Source organism: Enhydra lutris, unplaced genomic scaffold (assembly GCF_002288905.1).
Source record: "Enhydra lutris kenyoni isolate GAN:26980312 unplaced genomic scaffold, ASM228890v2 scaffoldscaffold5, whole genome shotgun sequence".
NCBI classification, from domain to species: domain Eukaryota; kingdom Metazoa; phylum Chordata; class Mammalia; order Carnivora; family Mustelidae; genus Enhydra; species Enhydra lutris.
In genome coordinates this window covers 2639150-2653931 of record NW_019154089.1, presented here as the reverse complement: position 1 = coordinate 2653931, position 14782 = coordinate 2639150, and the positions used below count along the sequence as shown (strand labels likewise).

Here is a 14782-nt window from a genome sequence, read left to right as displayed (position 1 = left end):
GCCTAAGCTGGTATCAAGTCAGATGCTTAACCAACTGAGCTACGTAGGCACCCCTGTATTACAATTACTGATCTTCTAATTCTTGGATTGACTGACTTCCCTTCTGTCAACCCACAAGACTGTGTCTTCTACTTCCTTAGCATCCTAACAAGCTTCATAGTTTAAGCCAGAAAGATCAGTAACTATTATCTTTCTTAAACACATCTTTTTCAAGAAATCTCAATGTACTAGATAATACCCTATTAATGTCCATTTCTGTGTAATATAAGGCTCCTAACTGGTTCACCTCATGGAGTTAATTTTTACTTAGTAACAAAAATTGGAATAAACTCAGATGATAAATTTCCCCTTAAACTGATTTTAGCCTTCAAATAGCAATGAATTATAAAATACACAAGAACCCTACATATAGAATCAGGAAGGAAATAGTGTCACACTGTCCTAGAAATACTACCTGCTAAGATAGTACACTAAGTAGGACAAATGTCTGAGATAAAGGTCAGTGCTACCTCTGTCCATGCTCTAACATTCATTAAAAGCAATACCATAAACAGAACTCTGAAAACCTTAAGTTTTCCCAAAACATTCAAGAAAAGCTGAATAAGATTATCCTCAATACACAATGCAACACTTTAAAACATTAATTATAAATTCAATCTTGGTTACTTACCTTCTCTAGGCTGTTGAACAGTTCATATTATAATACCACTTCCTCCCCCAATCATCTCATTTCCACAGATGATATAACAACTATCATGCAGAAAAAAATCTCAAGCCTCTCACACACACACATAGACATAGAACACACCAAAGGCTAGAGTTTTCTTTTCTTTCACTTTATTGTGTACACACACACTTCACAGGTGTTTTGTTTTAAAAAGTCTGTACACTTCACCAGACAGTACAAACTAGCTACAATCTGCTAGCTACACATTAGGACATTAACATAGCCCATGATTTTTGCCCTACAACAGGCAATTGTGCTACTCCAACTCTCTGAGAGAGTTTCCCCAGCTCATGTCACATGGCCCACGTGCCTCCTCTTCTGTAACTTCCACTTCTGGAACTGGGCCGACAAGCCCAAGCTCTATCTTGTTTACTTCTACTTCAGGTTCAGCTCAATGAGGATACTCTGAAGCTTCACTTTTTCATCTTCATATCTGCTTCAATGGCACAGCGGCGCCCCCTGGTGCCCCCATCCTAGATGACAGGCAGACAAAGAAAGGGAGCATGAGTGAGTTGATCAGGAGGTTAAGAAAAAAGTTGCAACAATGCTGGGGATGTGGTATCTTGGGGAAGAAGGAAGAGAAATCAGCGGAAAAATCCAGGAAATGAGAGGTACAGATCTGTCTTCCCACAGAGTAGGCTAAAAAACTCCTGGCAGTAGTTTATGAGAAGAAAAGCAGGACAATTTTGCTCCTGCCCACCACACAGGTCACTGGGGTTTCACCTGGGGTCCCAAAGAATGACTATCAGTCATCCCACCCAGGCCCCAAGCTGTGTTCAAAGAACAGGCAGAGTAAAAGAAAGGTGGGAGGGTCAGAAAGGGGAGTGGATAGTGAGATTCTTGGCTAACATACCTGTCCAGCTGTTGGTCCCTATAAGAAAGGCCTTTCCTGCAGACTGACCCTGGCACTAGTTCCCTAGCACCTCCTGACAGTTGTTTTCCATGAGATCAGGACAATCAGAAGGCTTCTTTCCATTTGCTGCTCTCTCCCTGCAGCCCAGCTCCTTCCTCTTGTGCAATACTTTGCTGTCTTCAATAGATAAAACATCCTATTAACCAGCTTTGCAACAGCCAGCCAATTGCTTGGGGATCCAGAGTCACTGTTGCAGGCCAGTAAGAAAGAAGGGAGATTACAGTGTTCCGTCCGTGGTACAGGCTGATGCCTGTAGGCAAGATGAATCAGTGAACACTTTTGCTGGGCTAGGCCATTTTTACATTTCTAACATGCAAGGACTCAAACTTTTCAGACCTCATGAACATAAGCTGCCTTTGAGGTGACATTAACAATAAAAATACCACCTTGCATTTGTTTAACACTTTAATTTTTTTCAAAGCCAGTTCCATACCTTGATCTCATTTTATCCTCACAACATCCCTGTGAGGTAGGCTGGACAGGTATCTCATTATATAGCGCCATCAAACAGATGAGGAAAACAAGGTTACAAGAGATAATCCAGTGAGTTTAAGATCATGTGGTTTTTGAGCTGACGCTCTTCCATTACATCACGCCTCAGGGCCCCATAATGAACAGAGTCAGAGGGTCATTCAATTCACAGAGGAAAACAGTAAGTCTTTAGGACTAGCTTTACTAAGTATATTGCTAATTCTACCAGCCACTACTGTATGCAGTACTCATCGTTACTAATATCCTTAAATTTTACTGAGTATTTGTGTATCAGACATCAGTCTTGCAACTCAACATTAGGGGAAGAGGAAAAAAAATTATGTGCTGAGTATCTGCTGGTATGAGGAACACTTATAAAAAGCCAGCTAGCAGCTGCTGCTCTGAGCAATCTTATTTGCAAGAAAAGAATTGGCAAAAGGTGGAGTCAAAAATGAGGAGCAGGTGTATCCTAGATCCTTAACAAGAATACTTAATTTCAGTCCAATGAACTCATAAATAGTCCCTACCCAGCCCACACACACACACATGCAGAAAGACAGGAATGCAGAAAATGAGACAGATTCTTACTCAATGACCTGAATAAAGAGAAGTTCAAGACATTGCCACAGTCTGCATGTTGGATTTCCCTCTGCCACCCACCCCCAGCAGGAGCTGATAATCTCTGTGGCAACACCACCCCTTGCAGCCATTCAATACTTACAAAGAGAGAGAGAAGGAAGGCAGGAGAGCCCATGGGGACACTGTCCTGTTAGAGGACAAACAAACACTGATCAGGTTCCACAGAAACTCTCAGCCACAAGCACCCCAAACCTCAGGACAGAGACACAAGCACCACACACACGAAGACAAAATTTAAAAACTCAAGAACAAGAGGAAAGAGATCCAAAAGCAGTCTGGCCATTATGCTTTCTGGAGCAGGAACTGATGGTCCCCAACTGCTGCAAAAGTCATTTCCCCCACCTTGTAAGCACTCACCCAGAGAAATTAATAATCCACTCATTCAGCTCACAATTTCTCAAGTGACTGACTGCACCTTTCAGTCACAGCAAGTGTTTTCGACGCTTGGATGAGTACATCCAAAGATTTATATGTCTATATACCACTGGAATATAGAAGCCCAGCAGTCACCAAGTACCAAGTAGTAATCTACTGCTCCTTGGATGCTTCAGACTTCTAGCTCTGGAACACTGGAATACAGGCTTTTTCTTGGTCTCCTCACCTTCTCTGAAGAATCTTGTTTTCGGGTAGAATCTCTCCCTCGAAGACTTTTAGCACTGATCCCAGATTCAGATGTCTGCATAATCAACTGTGTGGCAAGGAATTGCTACAGGGAAAGAAAGACAGTTGGCCCCTGAGACCTGATCCAGTAGGGAAGAATTAAGACACCTTTGGCTTTGTAAATAGGACTTCATTTAATATCTGTTTGCAAACAGCATTCAAATACTTCTCGACTAATTGAAAGTTTAGCATATTAGGGTTTCATTCTAGTGAAAGGATCTAAATACCAAATATCTCTAACTTTTTGGCTAGAATACAGAATAAATCTCTCTTAAGAATGAGAAAGAGGGGCGCCTGGGTGGCTCAGTGGGTTAACCCTCTGCCTTCGGCTCGGGTCATGATCTCGGGGTCCTGGGATCAAGCCCCGCATCCGGCTCTCTGCTCAGCGGGGGAGCCTGCTTCCTCCTCTCTCTCTGCCTGCCTCTCTGCCTACTTGTGATCTCTCTCTGTCAAATAAATAAATAAAAATCTTTAAAAAAAAAAAAAAAAAAGAATGAGAAAGAGAAAAAAAACAAGTGAACCAAAGGCCATTAGGTAATTTAATTTAGCAGACTAAGCAGATACAGACAACATCCCTTGAAGTTCAATATCCCAAAGGGTGCCAGACAGTGCAACTATAGGACAGAAGTAGATTATCTGTGATAAAAAGGAAGAAGAAACCATTTGTTGAAGGTCAACTATGTATATACTTAATGTAATTTTAAAAATATGCGTTCACAGAGCACCTGGGTGGCTCAGTGGGTTAAGCCTCTGCCTTCAGCTCAGGTCATGATCCCAGGGTTCTGGAATCCAGCCCCGCATTGGGCTCTCAGCTCAGCAGGGAGCCTGCTTCCCCCCATCTCTCTCTGCCTAACCCTCTGCCCACTTGAGATCTCTGTCAAATAAATAAATATATATATACACATATATATGTATATATATATATACACACACACTTAATGCAATCACCATTCTATAAAAAAATTATTCCCCCCAAATATTTAAAAACTTCTGGAAACTGAAGTATTTACCCAAGAAAGGAAGAATATTCACATAACTCTTTTACCAATTCAACATGAGAAAACCAACATGAATCCATCAAGAACAAAATGTTCCTGTGTCCCTGAAGACTATTCCAATTAAAAGTCACCAGCATCCTTTCCCAACATCAGTATGAATCCTTCCCCTGAGTATTTTCATTTCATCCTTGTTAAAACACTGAAGATCCTCAAAGTACCTGAATCTGCTCTAAGACATCTCGCTGCATTTCTACTGCCATATGATAGACATCATGGTCCGAGCTATTATACATTACAGCATTCTGGAACATCAGCATAATATCACGCTGAAATTCAGCTGTGCTGCGGATCAGTCCATTTTCAATGTTTTTCTTAATAGTTGACAAATCCATAGGCCTAAAAACAAATCAACAACAGCAACAGGTAAGTGGAGGGGAAGAGGACTCAAATGGATCCAAATATATTATTATCACGCAGATCTTCTCATACATACTCTTAGTCTTAGCTGCCAGGACTAAAATGCCAACCCCTCACCCCACAACATGCACTTAATCCAAAACCCAAAGTCAACCTTTATAATAAGTATTGGCTAGGAAAGGTAATAAAGAGGGTTAATTCTTATAGACTATCTTTGGTGATCCAGCCACTGAAATGATCAACTTACCACTTGGTCACCTTTACTCACATCAAAAACACTTGCTTTAAATATATCGTCTATAGTAAAAATCCACTAAGACTGAACAACTTACAATTCAGGCAAGTCAGCGTGCTGAAAGGATAATGGCTTACCTCTGTACAATGCTATGGTAGCCAGGTGCTATATCATCTGTAACAGGCTGCAGGAAGACATTGGCATATCTGTCCAGAAAGAGTAAGGTGCAATTACTGACTTACTCTTCAGAAGCACAGCTGAGGGAATCTGATTTAAGTAGGTGAAGACTGTAAAAGTCAAAGCCACCAATCCCCTATAAATCCACCCAGACTTCTTTCTAGTCACTGAGGAGGAGCAGAAGAAAAACTCCTAGGTGACTGGTAAAACTCACCTATGATTAGCTGCAGCTCTCCATACAAGCATGATAGCTTTCTTCCAGATTTTCTGTGCCTGAATAGCTTCCTGATCTTCACTACAGACAGAGCTGAAATAAAGAAACAAAGGAGTCCTACTAGGCATTAAGTCCAAAAAAATAAAAATTAAAATTAAAAAAATTAAAAAATTCCTAATCATTTCTTGCCAACTATTAGCTCCAGGCCAGGAGGAAAGAGAAGAAGATAAAGTAAGAGTAAAGGAAAAGATCCTCTCCTACTTCTCACCTTCACTGTCTTGACCTCAAAGAAGAATCTCAGATACTCACAACTGTGAAGATGCAGGGCTGCTGGGAATGGAGTCTGCCAGTGTATGGGACTGCAACGTAGCATTGTGAATGCTAAAGCCATCATCACTCTCGCTCACAGGGGGTTCATTATCCATTTCTGACAAATAGCCTTCTCCTTGATCTTCTTCCTTAGCCTCCTCTAGGCTGGCCGCTTCACTGACTCCATCTTCCTCCTCATCCTCACCTGGGGCATCCTTAGACACAGTGTGCTCTGGTCAACAAATGCAAGCAAAGCTATCCAGCAAAGCATCTTTAAACATGATCTTTTGGGTTAGATCAGTTCTAGAAAACGGCCTCAACACTGCTTCCTGACTGAGCCCTCTATCACTTATACTACCATCTACGTACACTCACTGATCAAGTAATACAGAACCTGGACAAAGAATAAGACCCAGGATCTTTTTAAAAGGAAGAAAAAAAAAGCTACTTACTTAAGACTAAGCTAAGAGGCGTTCCTTCTTTCCCCTTGCTCTTGAGAGGAATTCTGACCCTGGATACAAAGTTATCAAAAATAGTTTTTATTTTGTGTCTCCTCTGATGGAGCAAGCTCACATCGCATTACTTTAAATCTGTTTGTTACTACCACTTTAGTAATTCTAAAAAGAAAATTCTGGATAATTTTCTTTGGACAGTGTAACTAATAATCTGATTTCTTACATGTTCTCCCTGACTCTGGCATCCCTATTTACTCCAAATCACTCTGGAAGTATCAAAGCTTCATTATGCATTATGCGCAAAAGAAAGCTCTGTGTGATGTTCACAAACTCTTTCAGATGGGAAGCACATGTGGCCACAGTACTGCCAGTATGCCTAACTATCCACTGCAACTTTTCCCCATGCAACTCCTTAACCAGTCTCATCTCAGAGAGTAAGATGCATGTTTACTGTAATTCATTAAAAAGGTAGTGCTATCGGGAAATCTAGTCACACAGCAAGAGGAATAAAGAAAAGTCTGAAATACCTTTATCTGGCTTCCAAAAATAGTCCCTGATTCTTCTTTCAATGAGTCTGCAGAGGAGAGAAAGACTACCTGAAGATTTTTCCACCTTAGCCTTCCCCTTCTTATGGACAATAATCCCCTGCAGCTCTCCTTTCCATGCTGACCTATTCTACCTCCTCTACTTGCCCACAACCCACAATCCCTCAGAAGCCAAAGCAAAGGATTTCAAGTTAGTTACAGAGTACAGAATTCCTGGCCTTGCTATTTACCTGACATTTCAAACTTGTGCTGAGTCTCTGCCTCTAAAGGATCTTCGATGGGATTGGAGCCATGTGATGGAGACAACATGCTTTCAGGAGATGCCTGAAGACCAAAAAGAATAAATACTCTAAGTACTGATACATCGCTTCAGCTGACACAAGTTTATTTTTCAATGATGAGACTACAGAAGAAATTCTAAGTCCTACTCATGTAACAGGAATCTAATGGTCACCTTACAAGGAACAGGATAAGCGTATGTAGCAATAATTATACCTGTGGGCTATGGACACATCAACCATGTGAAAATTCAGGAACTCAAGAGGAAAATCAAAGGCCTGAACAGTCACTTCTTACCTAAGGTATAACCCTCCATCCTCCCAGCCCCTGATTTTAAATACCTCTGTCTTCACAGTTGTAAGTGGAGTCTCATCGCCTTTCCCACTGGGAACATCAGTTTCAACAATCTCTCCAGTGGCAATACTTCTGGGTTCCTCGTCTAAGTCCTGACTCCTGAGTTCTGGTGGCTCCATACTTGTGGCTGGAACAACTCCAGCTACTATTTCTGGACCTGAGATGCCTTGTTCTGATTCTGCAGGTTCCATTTTAATCTCAACACTGGGCTCCCTGATGTCTACCAGTTCGTGGATTCCTTTGTTTTCCGTTTCCTCAAAGTCCAGCCTTTCCTGCTTTACTGTCATCTCTGGTGCAGGGAGAGATACTGGCTTGTCCCGCTCCTGCTGGATAGGGTGCTCCCAGGGGCCAGGCAGGGACTGGGGATCATCATTCTCTTCACAGAAAGACAGCGCTGCTTCTACTGCTGCCACATCCAGCACTTCAGGATGATCATCCACCTGTCCCATAATACACACACTGTTGAATTCACAAAAATAAGCCCAAGTCCCTCAATTCTGTTAGCACCAAATGAGATGGCCTCAATCTGCAGCTTTCTCTCTCCATCTTCTCCATATAGTAGAAGCAACCAATGGACAGGTTCCTGTCCTGAACAAACCAGTAGCATCGTGATGGCTGGGCAGATGACTCATGTTAGCACCAAAGGGCTTTAGGACTAAGGAGATAGAGACGGGCAGAAACAGAACTGCTTGTTTATTTAATTCTTACTACAAGAAGGAGAGGCTGAGGAGAGAAGCCTATGTAGGACTCATGAGAGATTCTTTTGGGCTTTGTGAAATACTTACCTTGTCCTCAATGATGGCGATAATGTCTCCAACAGTCTCAAAGTCCAGCTCTTCACCTGTGTAGGACACAGCAATATCCATCTTCTCAGCCAGATCTAAATCTTCCTTCCCATCTATACTGGGAGCCTTTGATCCCCCAGGGGCCTCTGCTACCCCTGATCGGAAACACTCTTCTTTGATAGAATTGATGATCATGGAGATTTCACTGCTATCCATGGAAACAGTCACAGTATGTGGGTCTGCCACAGCCTCCATGGGGACACAAGTGTCAGGCTGACTCACTGAATAATAAGAAGAGAAAAACATTTCAGAACCTCATTTGATACCAAGTCGAGATCAACCAAGGCTACAGACAGATGTCAAGCACCCATACACTTAAGCTCAGAAAAAGTTATCTTAGATCTACATCTTTGTATGTTTTCTTGTCCCCAGTTTTATCTAGAAAGCAGGGTGAGAACATGTTCTTAAGCCCACTCATATTTATACACTTAGCCCTTTTCCCCCAACACATAAGTGCCCACCCACATCTTCTCAAATTCTTGTTTTTCTAAGGATAAAGATGGTATGTGTCCATGGAGAACAGGACAGAAGCACTGAATTGGAGTTGATGCTCTTGGGTCCGCTCTCTCTAACTGAAGCTCAAGAAGGAATTCTGGACCTAGTGGCTGCTCAGGGCGCAGGTCAAGGACGCACCTGGAGCTACACTCTCAGGAGTGGAGACATCTGGAGCAGAGGATGGTGCTGGCAGCGCAGGCATCATGACAATGGTAGCCTGGGACACAGACTCTACAGGGGGTGGCACAAGTTTAACTGGAGGTTCACTGGCAACAGTAGTGAAGGAAGCGAGAGGAGTGGTGAACTGTGTAGGACCAGCTTCTAAAAGCCGGGAAAGAGTGGGAGCACCTAACAGACAAAGAGGTACATAAAACAAGGTAAGAGGAAAGCACATGAACAAGAAGCAATAGCCACTTTAAGACTCAACCAAGAAAATTTTTAGTCTCAAAGAATGAAAAGAAACTTCTCTGCTGAATAAGATTATCTATACCCTTACTTTTTCCAACCTTACTAATAAAGATCTTCTTCCAAGTTAGGAATGACCCAAAGCACTAGAACACACAGTGTATGTCAAAAATAGGCGGTAACTTTTTTCCCAGAAGAAAATTAAACAGTAACAACAAAACCATGAAAAATTGGTATGAATAAATCTGTCACTTTTGCAATTAAGCATGCCATAAATCACCCCAATTCAATACCATTCAAATATCCCTATCTAAGGTTTGATATTTTGTCAAGTTTTTTCTTGCTTTACTTTATATATCTCACTTAATTCTCATGACATCCTTGTGAAGTACACACTGCAATTAATAAAAGAGGAAATTGAGGTTCATGGGTTAAATCATCTACCCAAGGCCACAGAATCAGTATGCGGCAGGCTTGACACTAAATCCAGTTCTCTGGCTTCAAATCTCAATTCCCTGTACTGTAACCTCAGGTATCTCTAGCACTTTTCCATAATTTCACAAGCCCCAGGGAAGCAGTTTTACTACTAACTTCACTCTTCTCTTTGATATCTATGCTGTGGTCACCCAGAGCTATCAGTACTTTGAAAATAAGAATGGATTTATAATCTGGAGCACTACGTGGTTTAACAGGTGAAGCAGCACCAAAAAAAGTTGGGCTTTACATATACGACTAACAGCTGCTTACTACTAAAGGCTAGAAACCAAAGACAGTCAACACTAAGATCAACATCGCAAAGTAAAGTGGGCAACAGAAAGGTATTGACTTACCTGAGGCAGCAGGGGAGGCCGCAACAGTGTTGGGTGTTTGCTGCATTTCCCCACCATGTATCATGGGAAGAACCCCGCCTACCTCCAGGAGGACACCTGTACTGTTCAAGTGGCCAGAAGCCACAGCCATTTCACTCTCATTGACCTACCAGGGAAGAATAGAGGTGAAGGCTACACTCAAGCTTTCCTTTACTACCACTTCCCAAAAAAAGCTCCAGCAGTTGACCAAACTTCATGAAGTTAATATCCAAAGAGAATAATTTCAGACCCAAGGGAAGCTCTAATTTTTAAAAGTTATTTGACAAGAGTTCTCTGGAGAAGAGAACTGAAATAACTGTGGTTTCAGATAACTCAGGACCCAAGGATACTATCAACTTATTGGTTGTTTCTGTTTTTGTTTTTTAAATTAACATTTAATTAGGAGATCTCTTTCTCTTTTGAACTTTTTTTTTTCCATGTCATATTTTAGGTCCCAGGCACTCCCTTCCAAAGTACTAAATCACCACAGCTCTCAAACACCCACAGAAGTCTCCATACCAGTCTGGGGCTAGTAGGCAGGAGGCTGCCCTTCTTCAAGAGCTCTGACAGCAGAGGGGAGGGGGGTGGAGTTGCTTTCTGTCCAAGCATCTTTTTCTGGGGTGAATCATCTGTTACTGGGGTCATGGGGGCTTCTAAGGGTGCAGAGCCTGGAGGAAGGGTGTCAGGAATCCCAGGAAACGAGGTGACTGGGGTACTCGGCAAAGTCCCAGGGGTTACCTAAGAGACAACAGAGAACCTTTATCTGACTTCTCAAACTCTGGAAGGTTCCCTACTAATCTGGATGGGTTAGTGTGTCTAACTATTTCATTATTAGTCCTGAGTGAAACTGCCCAGAAACCCTCTACCCCTCCTGCTCTCAGCCACTCCATTCTTCCCCACAGTTTTTTCTCTTCTACCCACTCAAACCCACAACGACCCAAACATTCCACCCAACCTGTCTTTTACAATCTACTTAACCACTACCAATATTCTATTTACAAGAAAACTTACTTCCATAGAAATTTTATAAGACTAGTTTACTTACAAATAATTCTTAACGTAGTATTTTACCTATCTCTCAAAAGGTCACAAGGCTCAATGTTTTTAGGTCCATCCTTATCTTAGAGCACAGAACATGGTACTTTAAGTCTTTCACATTCAGACCAAGAGAGGAAAATGCCTCTAGGCCAAAAGTCGTTTCCTCATCACTCAGTTCTCTGCTGGCTTATTGCCCCTTTGCTGATCAATTCCTGCAGATGAAAATATACTCACTCCAGATGTGGCCTCTTCCATAGTGGTTGCAGTCAAGTCTCCAAGTGGATAATCACCTCCTGGGGAGGCAGAATCTATAGGAGAACGGACCATCACAGTGGGTAATCTCCGAGGGGGTGTTTTTACTGCTTGACGAGCTAGAACATAAAAGCCGACGATTACTTAGTCTTTAAGATTAAATAAATGAAAGCAGACACTACTCTGCTATATTATAATAAAGGACAAATGGGGATGTTGCATAATTAAAGCTGCATTATGAGTCTGGATTAGAAATCTTTTAACACTTCTGGGAGACAGGTAACTTTTTAGATTCGTTTTTCCAAACCATAATTCTCACACTAAGCAAACTCACTCAACTATCTCAAAGGTCCTGAGGTAGCAAAGTGGTTCAAACATTCCTCAATAACCTCTTTGACAAGTTATTAGGTTTCTGCTTTTAACAAGAGGGAAAGACCTCACTGGCTCAAAGCATGTATTCCTAGACTTACGAATGCTTAAGTTCTTATCCAAAGAGTGGGCTATTCCTAATCTTACAGGACTTTGAATTCTAAAAACTTAATCATGTTCAACATTTATTTTAAGCCTTTGTGTCCTAAAATGACCCAAAGTCTAGTGATAACTGAGCAGAAATCATTTTCCAAGAGTTTCTTCCTGAATAAAAAGGGATGTTTTTACTCTGGTAAAAGAGAAGAGGATACAGAAAAGTGTACAAGTGGGGCGCCTGGGTGGCTCAGTGGGTTAAAGCCTCTGCCTTCGGCTCGGGTCATGATACCAGGGACCTGGGATCGAGCCCCTCTTGGGGCTCTCTGCTCGGCAGGGAGCCTGCTTCCTCCTCTCTCTCTGCCTGCCTCTCTGCCTACTTGTGATCTCTGTCTGTCAAATAAATAAATAAAATCTTTAAAAAAAAAAAAAAAAAGAAAGGTATACAAGTAAATAAGCATCAGTGGATTCTATCTTACAATGTAGTCTTCAGCTGTTACTAGCATGCAGTATCCTATAGTTAATGGTTAAACAGAGTCACAAGGTTCGGTTTACCCTGATATGCAGCATCTGTAGCCTTCCTCTTTACTTCCGCCTCCTCTTCCTCCAATTTCTTCTTCCTAAAGAGAGAAGTAAGAGTAAGATCTTAGACAGCTCTAGTTCCTCTGTAGGTCACAGTACCCTACCCTCACAAGGAAATTCTCTGCCAGGCTAGCACTTTCTGAAGGAAAGGCCTAAAAAAGAATCCTTAAGCAGCATAACAGGATATGTTTTTTTTACAATTTTTTAAAGATTTTACTTTTAGGTAATCTCTATACCCAGTGTGGGGCTCAAACCCACACCCTCAAGATCAAGAGTCACATGCTCTGACTGGCCAGCCAGGCACCCCTGAAACAGGAAAATTTTTAGTGTACTCCCTAACTACCAGCTCTTCATAGGCAAACTAAAGCACTTTTCCAGTCAAAACTAAGTTATGGCCTCACATTGAAATATTCCATCACATTACCTTCTACAACTCACTCCCCCCTCCCAGCTACTAGGCCACTCTGCAGCTTCTCCCTTCCAGAATCACTCAAATCTAAAGGGGTGGCAGATGAAGGAGATAAGCCTTGAGGTGAAAACGGGATAAAACGAGAGAGATGTGTACAAAAGGAAGAACAATATAACCCACATCACAATGTCATTGCAAAGCTCATCCAGTCTGTTGTCCATGTGTCCAGCTTGAATTAGTTCTGCATCTCTTTTCAGCCGTCTAGAAAGAGATGTAAGTTAACTAGGATTTTCAGTCTACTATTTAAAAAATTCTGACCGGTATAAGAACTCAGCACCTTTAGTCTCTCCCAACCACTTCGTATTTTCTCTCTGATAAGTACCTATATTTTTCTTGGGTTTCCTTTATCACTTTCTTTAGTTCCTCAACTCGTTCAGCAGTCAATTTCCGAACAATGACATCTTCAACGGTTTCAACCACTTCTCCTTTTTCACCCCGTTTCCGTCTGTCGAAAATTTAAAAACAAAAACAAGTATTTTAATAGAAGAACATCTATTCCCACTCCCAACTGCTTTCTTTGAGCCTCTCCACCATTTAACCATAGATAACTTCTGCTCTATTTTTTAATCACCCAGTAATGTTAATAGATATAAAGCAGACTTCCACAGTGGACACTTTCCACTAAAGAGATATAGCTTGAATATCTGGCTTTGTACTCACTTTGGGGTCTCAGTGGTCTCTAGAAGCTCTGAGTACTGGGAAGCACAATGCTATGGAAAAAAAGTAAAAATATGATGAGCAAGCCTAGAAAGAAGCAACCTTTCAAAGTTTTACCATATCAGACTAAGGCTTAGAGAGGAGATCTCTATTAAGATACGAGTGGTTTCTGGGGTGCCTGGGTGGCTCAGTGGGTTAAAGCCTCTGCCTTCAGCTCAGGTCATGATCCCAGGGTCCTGGGATCAAGCCCCACATTGGACTCTCTGCCCAGCAGGGAGCCTGCTTCCCTTCCTCTCTCTCTGCCTGCCTCTCTGCCTACTTGTGATCTCTGTCAAATAAATAAATAAAATCTTTAAAAAAAAAAAAAAAGAGATATGAGTGGTTTCTAGGAGGGCAAATTACTCTGCAGTCACATCAGTTAAAAATACTCAATACCAAGCAGTGCCTGGGTGGTTCAGTTGGTTAAAAATCTACCTTCAGCCCAGGTTATGATCCCAGGGTCCTGGGACAGGGTCCTGCATCAGGCTTCCTGCTCAGCAAAGAGTCTGCTTCTCCATCTATCCCTCCACCCTGACTGTGAACTCACTCTCTCAGACTCTCTTTCAAATAAATAAAATCGTAAAAAAACAACAACAAAAAAAAATCCTAAATACCAGGACACAGAAAAGGGAGTCTTCTGACCTAGAATTCATATATTTGGGGAAAAACAACCCAATAGCCAATATTGATAGTATCTACTGAGTAATTACCATATGTAAGGCACTGTGCTAAATGCTTTATAGGTATTACCTCGACTAAAACTTTACCACAATCCTGAAGCAACTTTTATCTATTTTACAAATGAGAAAACTGAAAATCATGGTCCAAAGACTCTAACTGAAGTCATATTAAACCTAGATCTTCCAACTCCCAAGCTTGGCCTTGTACATATTATGTTACACAGATAAGAAAGTTTATAATATGAACACACATGAAAGAAATGGCAAACAGTGGGAAAAATGAAAAGATATTCTCAACTATGCTTTCTCTTCATGGCATTAAAGCCTTACAATTAAAGGGCAGGGCCCAGAAGGAAACCCACTTCATATCTCTTAAGACTGCTCTAGGGGCGCCTGGGTGGCTCAGTGGGTTAAGCCTCTGCCTTCAGCTCAGGTCATGGTCCCAGTGTCCTGGGATCAAGCCCCGAATCGGGCTCTCTGCTCAGCAGGGAGCCTGCTTCCCCTCATTCTATGCCTGCCTCTCTGCCTACTTGTGATCTCTGTGTCAAATAAATAAATAAAATCTTAAAAAAAAAAAAAAAAAAAAGACTACTCTAAAAGAGCACTTGCTCGGGAAC

The 14782-nt window shown here is 41.7% G+C and overlaps 1 protein-coding gene across 6 annotated transcripts in view; it reads right to left on the bottom strand.

Moving 5' to 3' along the window:
* Window positions 1-14782, bottom strand: part of LOC111140827 (bromodomain containing 8) — a 35567-nt gene that overhangs the window by 10375 nt on the left and 10410 nt on the right. For 2 of the 6 annotated variants that reach the window (XM_022493021.1, XM_022493022.1), the window contains exons 4-20: window positions 13450-13499; window positions 13112-13234; window positions 12910-12990; window positions 12294-12358; window positions 11259-11395; window positions 9969-10113; window positions 8872-9081; window positions 8179-8459; window positions 7381-7833; window positions 6991-7084; window positions 6743-6789; window positions 5761-5975; window positions 5452-5544; window positions 5198-5266; window positions 4627-4804; window positions 3352-3456; window positions 2833-2877 (exon numbers count right to left, since the gene is read on the bottom strand). In XM_022493021.1, the coding sequence (XP_022348729.1) occupies window positions 2833-2877; window positions 3352-3456; window positions 4627-4804; window positions 5198-5266; window positions 5452-5544; window positions 5761-5975; window positions 6743-6789; window positions 6991-7084; window positions 7381-7833; window positions 8179-8459; window positions 8872-9081; window positions 9969-10113; window positions 11259-11395; window positions 12294-12358; window positions 12910-12990; window positions 13112-13234; window positions 13450-13499 (2391 nt within the window). Of the gene's footprint in view, window positions 1-815; window positions 1201-2047; window positions 2878-3351; window positions 3457-4626; window positions 4805-5197; window positions 5267-5451; window positions 5545-5760; window positions 5976-6742; window positions 6790-6990; window positions 7085-7380; window positions 7834-8178; window positions 8460-8871; window positions 9082-9968; window positions 10114-10505; window positions 10725-11258; window positions 11396-12293; window positions 12359-12909; window positions 12991-13111; window positions 13235-13449; window positions 13500-14782 lie in introns of those variants that run through there. The other 4 variants (XM_022493024.1, XM_022493023.1, XM_022493020.1 and 1 more) reach the window with 4 other exon arrangements.